The sequence below is a fragment of the Rhipicephalus sanguineus genome, chromosome 4 (assembly GCF_013339695.2).
Source record: "Rhipicephalus sanguineus isolate Rsan-2018 chromosome 4, BIME_Rsan_1.4, whole genome shotgun sequence".
Taxonomy (NCBI): domain Eukaryota; kingdom Metazoa; phylum Arthropoda; class Arachnida; order Ixodida; family Ixodidae; genus Rhipicephalus; species Rhipicephalus sanguineus.
This window is the reverse complement of record NC_051179.1, coordinates 44,542,824-44,564,509: the sequence shown is the minus strand read 5'-3', so window position 1 is coordinate 44,564,509 and position 21,686 is coordinate 44,542,824. Positions and strand designations below refer to the sequence as shown.

The 21,686-nt window shown below is 43.7% G+C and overlaps 1 protein-coding gene across 3 annotated transcripts; it reads right to left on the bottom strand.

Moving 5' to 3' along the window:
* Positions 1 to 305: 305 nt before the first annotated feature.
* LOC119389875 (SWI/SNF-related matrix-associated actin-dependent regulator of chromatin subfamily B member 1) lies at positions 306 to 21,151 on the bottom strand. 3 transcript variants are annotated; one of them, XM_037657286.2, is made up of 10 exons: positions 20,952 to 21,151; positions 20,735 to 20,840; positions 16,446 to 16,572; positions 14,078 to 14,212; positions 6,848 to 6,985; positions 4,951 to 5,078; positions 4,249 to 4,415; positions 1,985 to 2,175; positions 1,006 to 1,137; positions 306 to 409 (listed from the first exon to the last, which is right to left on the bottom strand). In XM_037657286.2, exons 1-10 carry the CDS (start codon positions 21,030 to 21,032, stop codon positions 370 to 372), a joined length of 1,245 nt encoding a protein of 414 aa, XP_037513214.1. In that variant the 5' UTR covers positions 21,033 to 21,151; the 3' UTR covers positions 306 to 369. The 3 variants fall into 3 exon arrangements, with proteins under 3 accessions (XP_037513214.1, XP_037513217.1, XP_037513216.1); XM_037657289.2 differs by lacking the exons at positions 14,078 to 14,212; positions 16,446 to 16,572 and adding an exon at positions 16,719 to 16,845; XM_037657288.2 differs by lacking the exon at positions 14,078 to 14,212.
* Between the last annotated feature and the right edge of the window lie 535 nt (positions 21,152 to 21,686).

Genomic DNA, 21,686 nt, shown 5'->3' with positions numbered 1-21,686 from the left:
GTTTCATGCTGTGAACAACTTGTTTTGCAATCACAGATGCTAATTATAGCCCCGGAACAAGTTCTTCAAAAGCTCTCTATATCTATTCCGGGATATCTATCACACAGCAGATGTTCGCAAGGGCAGTATTTTTTATTTCGCAGTTAACCTTGGAACCACAAGCACCAAAATTAGTATATGACAATTCAATAACACGTAAGCCCGCATGTATGTCCTAGGGCATTGTTTTTACCATATTCAACGTTACCATGCATTTTATCTATCTATATGTACACACGATTTCGAGAAAAATGCCTGGACTGGTGGTACACAATGGGTGTAAAGATTCGGTGGATGATGATGATGACTTTCTCGATGCACCGCTCCGTATCACCAGGTTGGTGCAGTATTGGCAAGTCTTCTCATGCGCCTGAAATAAGAAAAGAAAGGAGGTGGTGGTGGGGGCGTGAGATCGCTGTTATGTATAGTACCTACTTGATAATGCACACTCCACGACTTCTAATCTGAAATACACTCTCTGCTACTGCCATATCTCTAGACAGGCAATCTGTAGCATGACTGCAAAACAATTGTAACCAAACTTAGACGAGAAAAGCACGAAAAGAGGGACACAAATCAGCACTTGTCTGTGTCACTCCTTTCCGCACTTCTCTGGTTTGAGTATGGTATACCAACTGACCTAATCTGCCACCTAAGCAAACATATATTCTTTATTTCGTGTTCCTGATCAAAGGCACGGTCATAAACACAGAAACCGTGACTTGAGAAGAAATCAGGCGATTCAATCGTTAGCTCTGTCGGCAATCTTTGCAGCCTAATGACTATTTATGATGACTATCACAGTTACAATGAGACGCCAGAGCCATCGGCTAAGGATACACTAACTGCACAGTGTATAAGTAACCCAAGAAAAAGCCTATGTAGAACTGGAACAAAGGTTTAACTGGTTACTTAGTAAGAAATGCCAATAGGCTTGTGGCTCGGGGTAGTGTTAGCAGCTCTTACCGAGTATTCCTGTCTTGGTCCCGAATCTTCTTTTCCATCTCTGCGTCCGTAAGAGTCTCCAGGAACGGGCACCATTGGTCGGCCTCAGTCTGAGTACGGAATGGAAGCTCAACAGTCGGCAGTGGTGCCTCACTAGACCAGGGGAGATAAAAAAAAGCAAAAATGTACACGTGAAGTGCTTTCTTCTTTTCTTTTGCAAAGAATGCACGGAAATCTAGTTTCTCTGTGGCTTGTGTGCACAGCTCCCTTCCTCCGAGTTCAAGGTGACAGATTCTGGTGTCCTGTTTTATCACAGTGGAATACAGTGCATTACAGTTGAATGCCTGTGAACTTTTAGAGAGCAACAGACATGGAGCCAACTTCTGAGCAGACTCGGGTACAGCACTGCCAATGCTGTCGTGAGCAGGGCGAAAGAAGCGCAGTTGAGATCAGTGGGACAGTGCTTCCAGTGATATTAGTTGTCTTTAGCTCAATGTTCTAACTCACCATCAAACAAGTCAATGCCTGACAAAACGATGACTGAACGACAGCACGGGGTAAAGGACGTGAGTGAACTGCCTAGCTACAGCTGCATAGGGGCAGCCACAGCGCCAGTGGGGGGATGGGGACAGTAGCCCCCCCCCCCCAAAGAGGGAACAATCAAAACATAACACATAAGTCAGCTGCCCCCTGCCCCCCTGAAAAGCTCACTAGTCATGACCTACCACACATAAAAATCTTGCATTCTTCCACCAACAAATGAAAGTGGTTTGGATTGGTCTTGCTTTAGTGCATAAAGCTTCTTTAAAAAAACAATGTTACAGCACCTTTCACAATGTTACAGCACCTTTGACAGCAACTCAAATGTGTTGAAGCTCTCCAGAGTGAATATGACTAGTCTATGTGTTTTAGCAAACTCGAAAGGTATTCCTTGAAAACAGGCAATCTTCTTCTCACAATGAATTGAGTGAGTGGAAGACAGACTGGTTTGTTGACTCACCTGAAGGCATATGTGCGCTGGTGCCACGAGAGTTGACCGCGGATGCTGTAGGCAATGGCGGTGACAAACTCTCCGCCTAAGCCCAACTCTGAGCACAGCTTGAGTGCAAACCCCTCCGGGCTGTTCTCCTTCTCGGACATGTCCCATTCAAACTGGTCGACAAGCGAGATGTTGCCCACGTGAATGTTCAGCTGCAAAAGGGGGTAATGACGACTACGTCAGAATGGTTTTGAGTACTTCATGCCATCCCTATATTCATTAACTGCGGTATAAAAAGCACTAAGGTGAAACAATGGCATACTGGCTCTTTCCATTGATAACATTTAGTTTCCCACCATTTTCCTTCTCCTTATACATATATATATTTTTTGTCACAGAGAGGACAGCATGTTTACACGAAGACCAGGGCCATTTTCGGATCTGCATACAAGTTCTAACCAAGGCGCAAAGCAATGATATGATTACAAGAGATACATTATGCCTAGTGGACCTCTCATCACTAGTGCAAACAGCGCTAACAGAGACGTGATAACATGTTCAGAATAATCACCAGCTTACGACTCCTGCTCTTTCCTAGCCTGTTTATAACCTTGTGTCACTGGCTTCAGCTAACTCCTTTCACATCGTCGACAGTTTCAGTTGTTTTGTGCCCCTTTTAGCACACACTGTCCGATAGCTGGCTGTAAGCTTCTTAGGGTGCAGCACTTGTAGTATTCGCACATCACCAGAAAACACTGTTGGTTAGTGCACTATATATATATATATATATATATATATATATATATATATATATATATATATATATATATTGTGGGGATTGAGGCTTGCCCGTCGCCATTGCGCGGGTTTTTCGCCTATTTCTGCCATCCTCATGTCCGATCATGCCGCTCCCCTCCTCCGCCGTCCTACGGCGCTGGGCGAGCGGGGGTGACATAAACCCCCCTCACCCCGGTGCCGGATCTCGATGGTGGCGCCGCGTTCGAGTCTCGCGTGCTCGCGTCTCGCGGGACGTTTTGCGCGGCGGCAGAGACTCTCTCTGGACCTCGTAGGGTAAGCACGTATTTTCTTTCCCGTCCTTCGGTTCCTTTGTTTGGGCTCGCTCGGACGGAGTTCGCTAACGGTGCCTTGCGCCAGCGGCGAGCGCTTACCTTACGTTGTCCTTTTCCGAACACTAGGCCAAAGAGCGGTGCAATGCATTCACGCGTGGTCATACTACGCCGAAACCGTACCTATCGAAGCCAACGCGAGTGGAGTTTGCCCTTGCTCGAGCGATCGGGCCCTGTGGTCGCAGATCGTAAGAGTACGCAGCATAGTCGCAAGGGACCGTTTCCCTCAGCGGCGTGTCGCCGTGAGCCCTTTTGCCCGTGGAGACGTGCTCGCGGCACCCTTTATGTTGTACTTTTGCCCGTGGCGTGGTTAAGCCTGTTTTGCTTCTCCTGCCGCCTTTGGGAGTGGGCGTTGTACTGCGTTTTGTGGTGTTGCTGCAGGCAATAAAGTGTTGTGGATTTCGAGAGCAGTACTGTGTACTTGCCGCGCTACGCTCAGCGCCTTGTTTGCGCTCGAACGTACGTGTGCAGCGGCGCGCTAGTTCACGCGAGGAGACGGCAGATGCGGCCCTGTGGCTTGCTAAGTCCGAACCCACGCTAGTGGCCGTACTCCTGTGAGATACGTGCACACTACATATATATATATATATATATATATATATATATATATATATATATACACACACACTTTTTTTTTTTCTTTTCAGGAGGAAAGGTGCAGGGTTGAAAGCAAACTACAGTGGCTCTTTTTTGCGACATTTACGCCCTTCACTTTACGGTCATAACAGCATGATGATACCTATAAGGCAAAAAATACTATGAATGCATCTGGAATATCCCTACAATACCTACTGCACTAGAAGTTGCGCTCTGTTAACCTTCACACCTTCATAATAGAACATTCAAATGACCCTATCCACTCTTTGTACAGGGTGAGTGCCGACGTCTCCTGAAAGTAACATATATTTAGTTGTTAATTCGAGCCATCTGCATGCAGTAGCAGATGAGATCAACCCAGAGAAGTTTAAAGGTATTGACGAAGGAATGACAGAGAAATAGTATTCTCATATACCATGCCTACAAGATTTCCTCTTCTCTCCTGTAGCTTGCAATACATGAAAAATTATCCAGTATTGAATACTTAAACCGCTTCAAGAGTTGAAGAGAGGTCAAACTTCTTCATTTAATAGTTCAACGGGTCTAGGACCCACAACTTGCCTTGATGATGACCCGCTGGTCAGTCTGATCATCCAGCAGGTTGTCCGTCGGAAACGCGTCAATTTGTTGGCGAATTGACTGAGAAATGGCTGGCACAAAAGAGAGCGGAGGGAGGTCCAAGTCATCACAGAGGATTTCGGCAAACTGCTCCGGAGTAATCTGGGTCTCTGTAAAAAAGTTGATGCGAAATTTCAACGCTATATAATGAATGTTACATTAGATGGAATAAGCTGACATGTGCATGAACAGCCACATGCACCGAGAACAATCAGGATTCATTCTGAGCAATATCGGCACAAAGCGACAGGCCAAGCAGAGCTTGGGATAGAGGTGTTGAAGACTGTACGGTACATTTTTAACAATACTAATGGATTAAGAAATATTTACAGCAAAGTGTCTTGTATTAATGCATGCAATATTCTAGCATTCTGTATGTCAGTGCTAAGCTCAACAGTAATTCACCCATACTAAGTTCCATCAAATGTGTGAGCCATAAGTAATACTGAAAGACAAATGTGAATAGCTATTTCGACGCATTTTGCCTACGGTCGTAACTATTTGTAAAAACCTGCGTTCTCTCAGAAAGTTATGTTTATGAATTGAAATGCTGTTCAGCATGTTTGCACAGCTTGTAAAAGGCTAGCAGTAAGCTGGATTCTCACGTCTATTGTTCAACAAATACTCCAACATAAGTCAGCCTACCATTTTTGTTCCACGTGAATGTGTCACGGAGTTTGTGGCCCTCGATTTCCATGTCGAGTCGTATGGGAACAAGCACCTCAGGCTGCGCAGAATTCTCATGCAGTGTTGCCGGGTCCAAGTCATCATACCTGAATGCATCCATCAGTAAATAAAATGCATCCACATAAGATCGTTAAATATATAAAAAATAGCAATGTTCCCAAAAATAACTGACTGACTTTTTTTTTTTCGTTTGTAGCTGCCTTCCCCACCACCTTCTGCAGCTCCTTGGCGGACATTTAAACGTAAGCCGCCCGGTTTTTCTCCCCGCCTGTAGTTTCCTTCCTACACCCTCTGCAGCTCTTTGTGATGGCTGCACTCGCCCTCTCGCTTGGTTGTACCCCCCCCCCTTTTTTTTTCTTCTTTCTTTGCAGCTACCGTTAACTCTGACATGGCAGACCCGAACGTGTTTGCAAAGTCTCTTGAAATGTGGCAAGGGCTACACTTCTCTGCTTTCGAGTTTCTCTCTTTCCAGGAAGAAATTACCAACAGCAACAGACGCGCCACCGCTGGACATGACGTCATCACTAACCCCTTAAAACTAACACGCCAGGGATGACAAGGCGCCTTTGACAAAGATAGGTCCCCTATCGAAACGTCGGCCAGCCTGATCTGAGGCACTTTCTCCTGTTTTGAAACCTATAACGTGACTGATGATTGTGACCTATGTATCGAACTTATAAGAAACTGAGTGCCTTTCTAACTACGTCCTGAATACGCCCAATGCCCCACTTTTGAGTATCGTATTTGCCTTCTGCATCACACAACATGACAAGTCACTGCTATCAGTTGTCAGCCATTCGATATAGGTATAATCTAGAACTTGTCTATCTTGATCCCACAGCAAAAACCTGCACAATTCCAAGGCAGTGAAGGCAATTTTTTTCATCACACCCTCCATAAAGGGACACTAAAGTGAACCAACAAATCATCTTAGATTGATAACTCGTACTCTGGTATCATTAATGTCATTTTCCCCCTCACAGTCATATTAATAGAGGAGAAAATCAGTCAAAATTTCATTTTTAAATCTTGCGCCGTAATCTTCGCACATGACGTCACGGATTTCAAAGAGAAAAAATTTGGCGACACTGGCTCAACAAAATTCATTGAAACTTGGTACGTAAGTCTCTTGTCCCCTCAAAAGACAATTTACTTAGTTTTTACCGATTACGAACTACATAGGCCCCAGTAGACGCCGTCAAAAGCTATGACGTCACAATGATTGGTGCCGGAATTTCAAGGTGGCGTCGCCACCCGCATTTTCATTTTTTGCGTTCTCTTGCTTAGCAAGCGTCTTCTCACAACAAACATGGTGATTTTGGTATTGTGAAATAGTACCTTACTAACATGAGAAAAATCGTTTTTCTCTTTAGTGTCCCTTTAAGTTTCAGCAATTCAATATGGCCCAAAATGGCCCAACCAGGACTGATAGAGCAGGAACACAATTCCCTGAATGTCTCATCCTGTTTAGGCTAGCTGCAAACCTAGATAACATGGCCTCACCATATGACATGCGATATTGCAAAACAAATTATACTGATAATTTTCTATAATTAATGGGTTGTAGACAACTTGGTGAATGCTGGCACTCTATTATATTTAAATAACATACAACATCACCCTTTACTATTCTATCAAGGATGGTACAGAAATAATACCTCTAAACAGGATTGAATTTAAAACGTAGCTGCTGCCCAAGAGTAGCATCAACATGTTCACCCCATATTTGCATGTTATTGAATCTCACTAACTGTTGCTGCCTTCCTTTTCAGAACACCACAAATAGAGGCAAGCTGCTTGCCCGTGGGGATGTGCGCACACACACACACACACACACACAAATAATCATACGTACAAGAGTGGAAATGTGCGTATCTTCTTATGCGCTATTCTATTCCGATTGACAGGAGTGGAGCAGGGAACAGCGTCTAGGTGGTGTGAACTGTTTGGCAGAGTTGGCATCCACGTGGAGCCACGCTTGGATTTTGTTTCCCTGAGTCAAAAAAAAGGAGAAAGACTGTTAGCCAACTGATGCCAAAGATGCAATTTGAACACTGAAGTACCATCCTGCCAACCCTTTAAAGGGCCCCCTCACCAGGCCCCTATGCAAACGTTGGTCATACACTGGAAGTTGTGAGGTGCTAAGTGGAGAGTGGTTTATGAAAATAATTTTTCAAATTGGTTAGTTATTGGATGAGATAGAAGAAATTTTAACTGTCCAGTTGCCATGCCACAAGGAGGCTAGCTTCCCAGCACTAGCAGACGCTGCACCACTTTGCTTCAGCTAGCATCTGCAAGCCACGTTCCTTCCCTGCCTTACAACATGTACAGAGACAGAGGGGTCGTATGGGACTCGCACAATGAGCCCTACTTCCATTTTTTTTCTTGCTTTGCAGCACATTTCTAGTAACAGTTTTAAGCATTTCGCACAGGACGATCAAATGGAGTTGACCGTCCTGTGTTGGGGTGTTGCAAAGCAGTGCGTGCAGCACGGGGCATTTGTGTGCATATTCATTGAAGTGACTCCCGAGACAGGAAGGTCATGTGGCCATTTTGTTAAAAAATTTCAACAGTTTTTCACATGACAGAGCCAATACATACACTGCACACAATCACCACCATGTTAACTATGCACCGTACTCATTCGATTACAATGTCCAGTCCTGGTGAGGGGTCCTTTCCCTTTAATGGGGCCCAGCAAGACTTTTCGACGCTGCCAATCTGTATACAAGAATCCTGCGAATGCTGGAGCCAAATACTATCGTATTACATTCTGCAGGGAATTGATTTGACAATTAGACTTCGCACCTGGTTGCTCCCACTTGCTGCATAGTTAATAACAACATTGTGAAGGTGACAGCAAGTGAATTCAAGCTGTTCCAGACACAAAACTGTAAATTTGCTGCTGCATGCAATGCAAAAATATTTGGCTTACATGTTTACGGGAGATTGGCAATGTTTTCAGAGTCAAAAGTGTTGCAGGGGCCCTTTTCATAAACACACACACAGGACAAACAGATTGAACACCACCAGCACAAACAAAACAATGCTTCAATCAGAAAGAGCATGTCAAGCAGAAGCAACTATAAGAGCAGCAAAACACAACCAGATAAAAGATGCAAACCAGTGAAGTGGTGAAACAGTGGAGCACAGTGGCTTATACATTGCACATCTCTCAGTGAATGTGCCAGACACTGAATAAGCAAGTTCTGCGGAAGTACACAAGATGGAAAAAGTTCTACGTACAGATTTGCCCTTGTTAGTAGCTTCTTACAGCACCAGGACGGATGAATAATTTCTAACGATACACATTCAACACACATTTTGCTATTTCATTTGAGAATTCACCATTCAAAGTTCTAGAATGTTTGTTTCGTTCTTATGCTAGTAGGTGACAGGTATTTACAATATACAGGTAGCAAGCCTGATGCAAGTGGAGATTTTCCTGGATGATTCTGCTACAGGAAAGCTAGCAGTTGTTACTCAGACAAAGCAGCTCCTGAACGATTGCATGGGGGAGATAACTTACAAACAATATAGCCCAGTTAAATAGGCACATCTCACTGACGCCGACATGAATTTGCGGTCTCGATTATATGATTAGAAAACTTGACTAATCAAACACATTTACTACTTTTCCTTTAGAATGACAAATGGAACACAATAATGTGGTCTTGCACTTCTTTCCTACAATCACAGAAGATTGAAGTATGGAATAGAGCTATTGATGTACCACTGTAAAACATGGCACTCCATGCAAAACAGAAGTTTATGGAGATTTTATTGAGTTACTTAAATTTTATAGGTAGTTCTAAAATTAGGAGTGCGAGTTAAGATGAACACGAAACAAAGGAGACAGGATGCTTCACCAACTAGCCTCACAAGAAGTACCCTTTCTTAGGTAGTGTTTGAATACTTTGTCACAGACAAATAGAAAGCAAAAATCTTTATTACAGGGGCCCTGCAACACTTTTCCAAGTAATCATTGAGTGGCTTAATTAAAAGAGCTTACTGCCTAACGAATCAACTGCCGCAAACATATTTAGAATCTGTCAAGTTCGAGCGGGGTTACAGGGATTTGTCGCACGCTTCAAGCACTTTCTCCTTTCTTACTAGCGAGTGCACTGAAAGCTGTGCTGGAGGGGGATGACAAGGGAGCAAAAAGATGTGCCCGTTCGTCAGCATGCGTTATGACCTTGAGCCCTTTTTTCTTTTTCTTCAAACGCACAACTTACTTTCAGTGTGATCACATGTGCGGGCACATGGTGGCATCCCGCGGCATCCCCGATAACTATGCAGCTCACCATGCTCGAATCAGCCAATGATCGTGGACTTTGGGCTTATGGAATCATTTGTGGAGAGAAGAGGGAACGATTTCTAGCTGACGTTGAAAATGAATTGTAAATTGCAGGCTGCGTTCTGCGCTATAATGTTTGACTCGCGTGTTCTCAGGAGCCTCGACTACCGATCAGCAGCATTTTCTGACCATGCTGAAAGAGTGTTGCAAGGCCCCTTTAAGAAATAACATCTGTGATTTAACATGCCAGAAATATGGTCCAACCTTGAGGCATTTTGTAGCAGGGAACTCAAGGTTAATTCTAACAACCTTGATGTGCACTTGAAGTACACAAGCATTCTTTTTTAAAATTATGGACTATCGAAGTGCCTGCTGCAGCTAGTATTGAAGCTGCGATGTTGAGTGCAGCAGCAGAACACTGTAGCCAGTGGGCTACAGTGTTCCGCTGCGGCATGACCTGCCACTGTAGACAATGGGCTACAGTGGCAGGTTGTGTAAAAATTTTAATCAAATGAGCAGGATCCAAAGACAGCGTGAGCAGGTAACATAGCACCGGTGAATGCTATCTCGAATTGCAATGCACTGTACTATGGAAGGGGAAAGAAAAAAAAGTCAACAGCAGTGACTGACTATTCACCCTAATAACAGAAAAACAATTAAGGCAACTTCACACAGAATAGATACAGAATGTCTGCAGAGTAGCTTTCAACCAATCTTACATGAAAAAAAAGTCAGTTAGCTGTCATACAAGTACAATCTGTTTATTCAAGAGAAGCAGACAGAGGCTGCGATGGTACTATGAAGTCTGGGCAAGCAAACCACCATTTACCTTCTTTAAACTTGTAACAGTGAATGTAGGATTGCACAGCGATGGAAGATAAGCCCATCAAGTACTGCTATTTCATCACAAATGTAGCGTTACAAGTTTAAGTATGAGTTACCAGCCTCTTCGAATCTGTGTTGCCATGTGTTGTTTGCCGCAATGACTATCATCTTTTCATTTGCTACATAGAATTAAGAAGTGCAATTGCTACAATTGACAGAAGGGCTCTACCTATCTATTCAGTACTGCCCATCTTACCTATGGAGTACAGTGAGTGCCTCAAATCAAAAAGGGTGAACCTCATACACTGAAGTAACCTGCCATTTCATTTGTGTGGAAACTTGTTAGGTTTAGAAAGAGATTAAGAAACCGTATTCCAACACCAGTAACACAAACAAAAAAAGGCTTACCATCAGCATGAGTAATCCAACAGACCGTAATGTCAATACCAGTAACGGCCGGTTTAATTAGCAGATGTAGTACAGCACTCATCTCAATGTAATGATCATCACAGGTGATCACCGCAATCACAGATGACTGGACAACTCTCCGAACCAATTTTTGACGAAGTTTTTTTGTCTTTTTTCCCGCCGTGTTAATTCATAAAATTAATTTTTTACCAGGGCAGTTGCTTTACAAGTAAACAAATAAAGGTCAAGAGTCTTCAAAAACTGAAATCGCAGCACAACAGCGGGATTTGCATACACATAGTCTGTTTTATAAACGTAAAATATTTGGAGCAAATCAGGTCCACACTTTTCAACAAATACAGAAGAAAGGCTAGTTACAGGGACCACAAACGCCAAGACCAATAACCAGCATTACCTGTGCGATGGTATTGCAACATCACAAATTGGAAGAAGTTACGACAAACGCCGTAGCATATCCAAATGAAAAGTTACTCCTTCATAAAATAGATATGGAAAAAAAATACTGACGTTTATTTGCATATTCCTCAACAATATTAGAACACGATTAATCCTTATACCCTTGCACATTTGCAAACTTTTATATTGACTTGGTAAATGTTGTGTGCAGTTGTATGCTTGCTTTTTATTGGTATTCTTGTTGTTGAGTAGCAAATGCATGCCACCTCAGAATTAATTGTACATCTTGTACTCTCACATTGTCTCGTATAGATTTAGGCATTTGAAATGCGACAAGGAGAATATCATGCCTCTCAGACATGCGTCTTTACTTGTAACTGCAGCTTTGTTTGCATATCAAAGAAAGAACAAACTTCAATTTCAAAAACTACCAGAAGAAATGAGTTAGCTTCGTGACTCAAATTTCAAAATACATGTGAATAGAAACGCATTACGGCCAGGCCCAACCACCTAAGCCAGTGCTGTTTCGGATCTAGGAAAGTAAGCTTATCGACGTCATTACGCCTAAAGTTAATTTAAGCTGCTGCTAGACTAATAAGATCAGGATGCCGCCAGATGTGCATTCTTAATTACATTAAATGCCACAATAGTGACAGGCGCAGTGAATTTGCAGCGCTCCTCTGCAAATCTTGACTAAAAAAAATAAACAGTAACAAATTATTTGACAGGTGAAGTTGCAATAAATGGCATCAAAATCATTATTGTACGTATTTCATAGAAATTATCATAGTTTACTTAAGGAATATCTTCTTCTGAAGCAATGGTAACAGTGAGAGTAAGAGCAAACATTTGAACACTCAGTCGTGACAGTAACACCACATATGCTGCAAAAAAAAGTGTAAAAATGTAAAATAGGCAGTGAAAATGAGGTAAGGACCCAACGAACAACTAATATTTATTAAGGAAAAGCCAGTGCAAATGCACTGTTATATTAAAAAAAAAACAAAAAAAAACAGCTTTACTTAAATGCAGGCACACAAAAAACTTCAAATGCAGCCGCCCTCCGGAAGGAAAGGGGGGGGGGTCTTGCAATCACGACGACAAAAATGTGCCCATGACACTTTTGAAGCAGACAGCACCTGGTTGTAATACTAACAAGAACACGGGCTCTAAAAAAAATTAGCCACCTTGCACTAAGCCACGCAAGGCTGGGTCACAGCAGAGCTGGTGGGCACCTAGCTGGTCCTGGCTTGGCTAGGCTTTTACCCTCTCACCTGTCTGTTTCCCACCCCTTTATACTAAGCTTGCTCTCTTTTTCATCTTTTTTTTCTAGTCCATGTCTTTCTCTCTTTTTCTCTGTAGTCATTCTCTTGCCTTCTATCTTTTTCACTCTTTCTTTCCTTTCTTTCTATTTCTCTCATTCTCTTTCTTTCTCTCTCTGTACTAATTCTCCCCTTCTGCTTTCCCTCTATCCTCACCCTCACATCTGTCCCCCTCACTCTCACTTCCCTTTCACTCGTCCTTGCTATACTACATACTATACAAGGCTACACTATGCTCTGCTAGCACACCTGGATAACCAAGTGGTTACGACGCTCGCCTTCATATCGTGGGGAAGCGGGTTCGAGTCCTGCCTCACCAATAAATTTTTTTCACAAAAAGCTTTTATCTTTATCTTTCTTTCTCTCACTCTCTCTTTCTCTGTACACACTCTCTCGCCTATCGGAGTTATTGCATCCCTCGCCGTACAAATCGGCGCGCATGTTCTGAGAGCAAAGCAGAAGAGGAAGAAGGCAAAGAAGAGGACGAAGAGAGCGCATGTCAGTTCATGATGATGATAATTTTCTATCCACAACACATGGCAAACCTTGACCATGACAGCTCTGCAGTAAAAAATTATCACAGAGCATAACATCAGCATGCTGTGCCACTGCATGAATACGTAAGTGACAATGGTGTGCCTGCTACAGCACCTGCGCAAGTGTGTACAGTTATGCCTAATCCGCCTCTTTCATTTTCCTGTGCTGCCCTCTGCCATTTTGGTAGGGGCCGGGACAACCGGTACTGCCAGAAGGAAAGCCTCCGAGATGAAGAGACATTTCACTGACTTTTCAGCTAGGGGAAGGGCGCATGTGCCGGGGCATCGTGATAAAGGCGGATTGCAAAAGTGTGTGTAGCATGAGAGTTAGCGAAAAGCTCGTTGCTTGGGCTGAACAGCAGCGTATGGGGACACATTTGCGATAGCAAGGAACCACAGAGAAGCAAGGGAATGCCACACCTTGTGCAATCCACAGTCCGGTGCTTGCTCAGTGCATGTGTGTTTAGCGGTGGTCAAGTGTTAGGAGCATACACCTCTAATGCCGGAGGCATTGCATTTGATTCTTAGTACCGCCCGGTGCCCACTGGTTTTCCTAATGAGGAGAGATCTACCCCTACCCGGAACTTTGTGTTGTCGGTACTCATTTCTCAAGAAGGTGGCCTCTCCTTTCCACTCTTTTGTTTTTCAGTTCTCTTTCTCCTCCCCCTAATGACACTGAGCCGTGCTCTCTCATGAGTCGCAGAAATCAGCATCTCTCCTCTTCTCAAACCACTACTACATTCACAGATCTGAAATCAGTCTTTTGCAGTTGACACATTAGTCACTAAGTAAGCACGACTTGACTGACACAGCAACATGTCACTCTGTGAGTGAGGAAATGTCGCCTCCTAAGGGATACGCATATAGATGGCTGAATTCTACAATAATGTGACCTGCTAAAGGGATACAAAAGGTGGCTAAATTCTACAATTACTGTAAAAGGGTCTTCTCAGTGACACACTATTAAATTTGGTTTCTTATTGTCAAGTACAACCGAATTAGGAAAAACTGACTGCCGTTGGCTGCAGTACAACTATTCAACACCCGAATGGCAGCCAGCAAGGCTGCAGAAGTTTTAATAGATAGAAGATAGCAAAAGGTCACAAAGAGAATTATGTACATATCATGCCTAGCACTCCCATAGTACTTAGGTAGTTAAAACAGCTCTTATGTCAAAAGTAGCACCCCACACCGCATATGACATGCACAGAAAAAAAAGAAAGTACAAAGAAAAAAACACATGACAGATAGTGGCCAATTCAAAAAGAACCTGTACTCACTTCTCTGGTGTATGTGAATTAGCATCCAATTTAACTGAAAACTTAGCTTGCTGCCTCCTGTTTGTGTGAGGGGCACCAATCAAGCTGTTGATATGTTTCATAGATTGTGTTTTAAGAACAAACCCCGTCGGTCCACTTCATAAAACGCCGAGAAAGGAAAACAGGAACACAGGTGAGAGAAAGAAAAACCACACTGAACAATCTCATTCCTGCATTTAAGATTATTACTCTTGATCTTATTAGCCTCCTCATGTCTAACATCTTAAGTACTACGTAGGCAATTAACTACGGCTCAAAGAGTCAATGAGCACCCCTGCTTTTTATTTCTGAAAAACGAGCATTAAATTAATGTCGATAATGCTCACATGTAACTCAAAATCCCAAAAATCATTTTATGTTATAGGAAACTATAGATACCAAAAACATCCTTAAGATGGCTACATTTGTCAGTGAGATTAGTGTTTCCATTACTACGAACATTCTACATTATTAAATAATGAAAAGATTAATGCGGTATTTGAAAAATGCTCTACGTGCTTCTAGTGGAATTATTTCCTCACGATAGTGTGCTCATCTAAAACGAGTCTATGTCTCTCTGTAGGTTACATTTTACTAGTCTGCTAATCATGTTACATGTGAAAAACAATGGCTGAAGAGACTACAATGCGAGACTTTGAAAAAAGTTTAGGCCTTGGCTTAACTTGTTTTTACCCAGTGATAGTACAACCACCTTACCTTTTCATGCAATTAAAAACTGAAAGTTGAGCTACTTGGTTTTAACTTGAATACATATAGTGATTGCCCTGCGTGCGCCTTTCCTTGTCCCCGTTTTATTTTCGCTTGTAATGTGTGTTCTTTTCATGCAAGTTCTAGCACAAGGAAAGAGCTAATTTTTCGCAGCTTCCAATGCACATCTATACACCAGATATGATGTCAAATATAGTCTATGAATAGAGTCGAGGTGGCTATACGTGCATTACTGAAGCATTCTGACAAAGCTCAGCTGGTACTTTATAACTGATTTCATTGGAATTGTGTTCTCGGTACATATATATTGTGTTATAATTATAAGTCATGTCTGCCATTTCACCTTGCAAAAGGTTACCCCTAAATAACATTTCTGAAGAGGCACTTTCAACAACTCTGCTGTACAATGAGTGACAGGACATGTTCGAAGACTTCTTTTTCATGCCTCATCCTCTTTAACTGTGCCCTGTGCCACACGAAGAGTAATGAATCGCAGCACGGCAAGTGAGCAAGAACAACAAACAGCCAAGTGAAGATATCAGCTATATTTGTGTCTTCGGGCAATATGTTTTACGTGAGAATCGCGATAGTAATCGCAGGCGTTAAGTTATTTTTTAGGGCTTTGGCAGCGATGTAATGCCAACAAAATTTTGAGCTAAAATGCCATCTCCGAGGACCGTTCCTTGTGCAATTGGTGGAGCTGTTTCATCGCTACTTCATTTCATTTAAGCAGCCTGTTCGCCATTAAGTTTGTTTAAAAAATTACAATCTGTATCTGCTCCCCATTCCATCAACAAGAAAATGGCTGAACAAAGCAAGACTTGCAATATAATGTGTTGGCAGCTTAATGTGTTTATCTAATTTACACAGCCTGTTGAGAAAATAAGCAGATAGCTCACAAGAAAAAAAATATTGTACACTGGGCCATTGTGTGGTAGAACAGAGTTCGGTGAGGTGATCAGATTGTGCATTGCCTCCTTCCTACCAATCACCCATACGGAAAGAGACATCTAATGGAATAACTGTTGATTTCACTAGCCAATGTTAATAGTAACATACATACTAACCATGTACAGTCGGCATCAAAAGTCTGGAGACCACTTTGTCTTAAAAAACTTTTAATTTCCCAGGAATTTGTGACTGTATTTGGTCAAACTGCACATGTGTTAACACGCTTGAGAACAGGCCGGAAATCTAAATTCAAGCCTGTGTGCCGAAACAGCGGGAATATTAAGCTTTTTCTTGTGGCCTCTAAACTTTTGACAATGACTGTACAGTGTAAATAGTGCAATGTGCAGTGCAAAACTGGAAAGGAAGTTGATAACAAATGATGGAATTCCGCCACAGCCACCACCGTTCTACAAGAAAACGCATATTGCTAACAGAGAAAGCCAAGCCAAAAAAACAAGCAGGGTCCCTCGCTCAAACCAAACACCAAACACTTTTCGAAACCCTTGGAGGCGTGCAGTTCATCGCAGAGACACCAGGGGAGCCAATGAGGTGGACAAGCAGCACACAGGGAGGGCCCGAGCAGACGTGGCAGCACGAGATGTCCTAGCCAGTCGCCAGCAGCCCGGCATTCTTTCTTCCTTTTTTCCCACAACACACCAAAGAAACTCACCTGGGAACCGGCGGCTCCGTGCTCACAGAAACGGCACGATACTTGTCGTCTTTGCCATCAAAGATTTCGTCCACCTCAGTGGCCCTAAGAAGGCTGATGCTCGTCGCGAGACTGTGAGGGCCCAAGCCTGAACACGACCCCGTCGGTGCGGTGGCAGCAACGGCAGCAGGACCCACAATATACAGACGAGAGCAGGGAGGATAGAGAAAGAAAGAGAGAGAGAAAGGAGGGGGGGGAGAGAAAGACAAAAGTGGTCAGGAATGAGGAACTCACCTGGAGACCGGGGGCTCTGTGCTCACGCACACTGCCTTGTACTTCTCATCATTGCCCGCTACAATTTCATCCACCTCAGAAACCCTGAGAAGGGAAACGTTGGTGGCCAGAATGTGCAGCCCAACACCTGTGGCAGAGACACATGGCGAGGAAAGGGAGAGGTGGGAGTGCTGTGGTTGGCTCCAGCGCCTCCCCGCTTCCACTCCTAACGAAACCGCAATGCCCAGCCCACCGGGAAGGGGTGGGGTATTTGGAAAAAGACCGTTCGAGGTGCGTGTCCCAGGAAAAAACGCACGAGGGTGTATGAGTAGACAAGAAAAGTGACAGAAGTGGAACAGATGTTAGAAAGGACCGCATGCTTCAGCCAGCTTTTCCATGCCCTGTGCATGCAACGGTTGTGGCAATGTAGAGACCCTCTCACACCATCATAACAGAGAGAGAGAGAAAGAGTGCTGCAGCGGTCAGCCCTACACTGGCACCTTATCAATCAACAGTGCCATAGCTACACCGGCCAGAAACGTGTGCCTTCTCAACATACAAAGTACCGTTCTATGCTTCTTAAATGCAAGTGCATGAAAGGTGTAACAAAGCAAGATTTGGCAAAGTGGTCCATGTAACAGGAAATTTGCCAGGGTTCCGGAGATTTCGACCACCTGTGGTTCTTTAACACGCACCTATACCTAAGCACACGGGGCCCTAACATTTCATCTCCATCAAAATGTGGTCACTGCGGCTGGGATTTGATCCTGCGACCTGCAGGTCAGCTGTCAAGCACCATAACCACTAGACAACCATGACGGGTTAAATGCAGCCACTGTCATTACACAGTATGGCATATATGGCTATAGTGTGCCAGCTGTTCTGGGAGGTACTAATTCACGAGTCCGGAAAATCATTGTGTACACACACATTCCTTGCATACAGTATGTGTCGAAAAACAGAAAGGATCTCTGTACTCCTTTGCTGGGCAGTACCGTAAGGATCCTATGAAGATATGTAGGCTTCCTTTTCGGGATTCCTAGGGTTGCTATTAGTACCTCCTGCATGACTTTAGGATCTCTTCTCAGCTTTGTTGCCTATAATGCTACATAATGCTACACCTGTCCAACATGCTAGATCAATGATTCAGCTCGTAGATTGGCATGATAAGGCTGAACTGCATTGAATAGCGCTGCTGGCAGGTTATCAAAATTCAACAGCACTAAAGCATACTAGGCTCATTTGTGGAATTTATTCTTTGTATGAATCAGGAATAAGTTCTCGGCCCGACTTCACTACCATACGTCAAGTGTTCATCGTGATTAAAGAACTTCCCCACCATAACTGTTCAAGGTTTTGTCAGGCTCAAGCTGCATAATGGCAGCACTTCAGTGAAGAAGTGAAGAAAAGGTGCGACCGACATTTCTGCACGTAAAAGCTTGCTAAAGAAAGTAAGGACAGAGATCATGGAGAGTAGGATCTTTCACATGCGCACACACACATGGTGAATGGTGCAGAGGGGTGCAGTCACAAGGGATTTTTTCGTCTGCCACAGGTAGATGGGTTGCAAATCCCGAGGCACGCCACTAATGCCAGTCGGAATTTCAGGAAAGACCCAAGCGGTGCGTGTTAAAAGTCATGCACTCTGCTGTAGGCTCCTTTGACATTCTGACATTCCAACTCCCCTTATTGCAATGTAAATCAGTGGCTCCCCCCAACCCACCCTCAAGTTTGTCTTGTGCAATACGACAGATCCACGTAAGCAATGATAAACAAGAGACATGACATGCAGTACATGTGAGCCAGAGCCCACATTTCAGTGAGAATTTAGTGGAATTGCATAACACTTTGGCTTTGAAGCTACTACTAAGGAACATACATAAGCACATGAAAACACAAATAAGTACGTGAGAGACAGAGTTGGAAAGACGACATGAATGTTCTATTAGAGACAAATAATGCATCGCTTCATTTGTTACTATATTTAAAAGCGCTAGAACAGTGCGCAAAGATGGGACAACGGAACAAAGCACACAGACGTGTCCCGTCCTTGCATGCTGTTTTCACGCTCGGATATGTACCAACTGGCCTGCCTACAACCAGTGTTTCACATTTAAAACTCGCGCACTTCTTCAGCTCGGTAGGATCAAGAAGGCAGAAATGTACTCCGCACAACAAACTCGGCACATCACAGTGGAAGCTGCCATTTATATAATGGTGTTTTTCACTGGCCAATCCGGAGCAGAATTTCTTGTTCCAAGGTGGCAAATTCGTTTTTCACTGGTGGATCAGGAGCAGGTTCACGTGTTCCCGCTGGTCATTTCAGAGAAACTCGCTCTGCGCTGGATCGCTCCTACTTGCTCTGCCGCCAAGCCGTGGATTCGGGCAGTAATAGAACGAGCAACATATGTCACTTCCATCATTGTGTGAGAAACCTTGATCACGATTTGCAGCAGCAGCCAAGGTTGCCATGGAAACATACAGAAGGGAGGCAAGAATGGTTTCTGGAAGTGGTGTACGTGACTTGTTCATAAGAAGCTTCCAGCATGATCTCATGTGGAGTGCTCCCGTGTTTCACTGGCAGATTCGACACGGTACATTCTGAGTGTATACTCCAAGATTTTGCAGCTGCTCAGGATTTCCCAGTGAAAAACGCCATCAGTGATTTATGGACAGGTTGTAGGACAGTGGCATAGCCAGAGGACAGGTTTAGGGGTTTCAATCCCTCCACCTTCCCCCCAAATTTTTACGTTTTTGTAAGTGTATATATATACGCGCACACACAAACACATGCATGAACATACATAAAGGGGGGTCGGCACACCCCTCCCTCCAAAAAATTTCTGGCTGTGCCCCTCTTACAAGCCTTACAGAAAAGAGGAAGTCTTGCCCATTATGGACTACTGATTCATATGCTATTATCTTTATATCCAAATGGCACCGCACATAGTGGATTATCAGTGAACAGTACATGAACCCTACTTATTGCTTCCCGTCGGAAAGCACACCTTGCAGCTTCCACAGAACCGTAAAATTGTAGAGTAAACTTGTGAAGTGTTGATTAATCTCAGAAGGTAAGCATCAACATCACAGCTCGCCTACCGCGCCTGACAAAAAAGAATAAGGTACAAATACAGCAGTAATTAAAAAATTTTCATTCTGCTTGTATGACATCATTCTTATGTTACATGCTTGATGTCAAAGCCGAGCACATATACTGCAGAGGATAATTGGTTGCCAGGATAGCCTAATACTTTTATGCAACTGTTGTTCATGCAGGTGATCAAAGAACATCAGCACTGTTACAATAATGAGAAGCAACAATGAGATTGTGACAATAATGAGAGGGTTATAAAGGAGAGAGCGTGTGCCTAATATTTATACATTTCATAGCACAAATGCTGACCTGCTGCTTACTATGTCGGGGTAACCAATTACCTGCTATGGCCAGGATTATTTCAAAATGCAATTCTCGCCTTTCTTGCGTACAGCGCTCACTTCGAGGTCTGTGTAAAAGCAACTGAGGGGAAAGTGCTACCAAAAGCCTTCATATTCTATTTTCTTTCTATCGTTTTAACAATTTAAACATTTCCCAAAACAAACTCAAGCAAATTAACGGTATGCAGGGGTGGTTATTTACCATAGAACTGTCCACGCAATTCATAGGCCGTTTCGTTACAAATGTGCTATGGTCACACACAGCAACCGCTTATTAACGGTATGCAGGGGTGGTTATTTATCATAGAACTGTCCACGCAATTCATAGGCAGTTTCGTTACAAATGTGCTATGGTCACATACAGCAACCGCTTCTTTTTCTTGTATTATATGCTGGTTTAAAAGGCCTCGATCAGCTCTTCATAAAGCGATATCGATCACCCCTTCTTTTACACTTAACGGTGAAGCGAAAGCGATGCTGCTTACTGGGTTTTTCTCTTTTTATTTTTTTACACAGAGTGCGTCAATCACGCATGATAACAAAAAGAAAACGAACACAAGCCTTGCATGCAGCCTACGCGAATTCAAACGAAAAGTTACCTAATGAGGCGATCTTCTTTCGTTCATCGACGGTGACCAAACGTCGCCACAGGGACGGGTATTTCTTGTAAAGTGATCCACGAAACATGCGAAGGTAGTTCCCCACCTATCGTAGAAAAATCAGAGCAGTTGACATCGCGACAAACGATCAGAACTCTCATCCATGCCGGCGAATGCCGGCACAGCGAGCGCATAGCACAGCACAAAGCCTATTCACCTCGGACCCAATATAGTAGAATTCGCCATCTTCTTCCAACTGGAAGGCAGTCGGCTTGTCGCCGAATGTTCGCATAGTCATCTTGATGCTACTACGTGGGAGATTGCGCCAGTTAGAGCAAAGTGCGGGGCTAAAATATCGAAGTAACTATCGAAACGACTAAACACGACGCTGATGGACGCCGCCAACGGAACAGACGCATCGTCTCGGCTTGGCTTAGTTTCTGGCTACAAATCGACATTGACTCAGTTCAGGTTTCGGGATGTGCGCGCATCGGTGCGCGTGCTGTTGTCTTTAGAGTACTGAACTTTGGTTCTGTTCACATCTTACATAAAGACAACGCAAAGAAGAAAAAGTCGCAGCGTCCCATCTTTCTGAAAGACATAATCTAGCTTATAATTTAAGAATTGTCTTGAAAGCTACCTGATTCTTGGCCACTCCCCCAGCGTGGGTACGTGTGTGCCACGGAAACAATTGCTCTACACTACACTACATTATTAAAGGGAGCCTGCAATGCTTTTTCAGCATGGACAGAAAACGCTGCCGATTGGTGCTCGAGCCTCCTGAGAAACCATGGCAGCCAAACATTATAGCGCAGCCCGCCGCCTGGACTTTACAATTAACTCTCAAAGTCAGCTAGAAGTCGTTCCCTCTTCCCTCGACAAATGATGCCATAAGCCCAAATGGCCGCGCCATAAACATTAAGTCCACGGCCATTGGCTGACTTGAGCATCG

What these genes read in the sequence shown, in the direction of transcription:
- LOC119389875 (XM_037657286.2), bottom strand. Translation starts at nt 21,032, where the DNA reads ATGACTATGCGAACATTCGGCGACAAGCCGACTGCCTTCCAGTTGGAA. An exon ending in AAAGAAGATCGCCTCATTAG is followed by an intron (nt 16,573 to 20,734) that starts GTAACTTTTCGT and finishes GGTCGTGTTCAG; the next exon opens with GCTTGGGCCCTCACAGTCTC. An exon ending in CAGCGCACATATGCCTTCAG is followed by an intron (nt 1,138 to 1,984) that starts GTGAGTCAACAA and finishes CCCCTGGTCTAG; the next exon opens with TGAGGCACCACTGCCGACTG.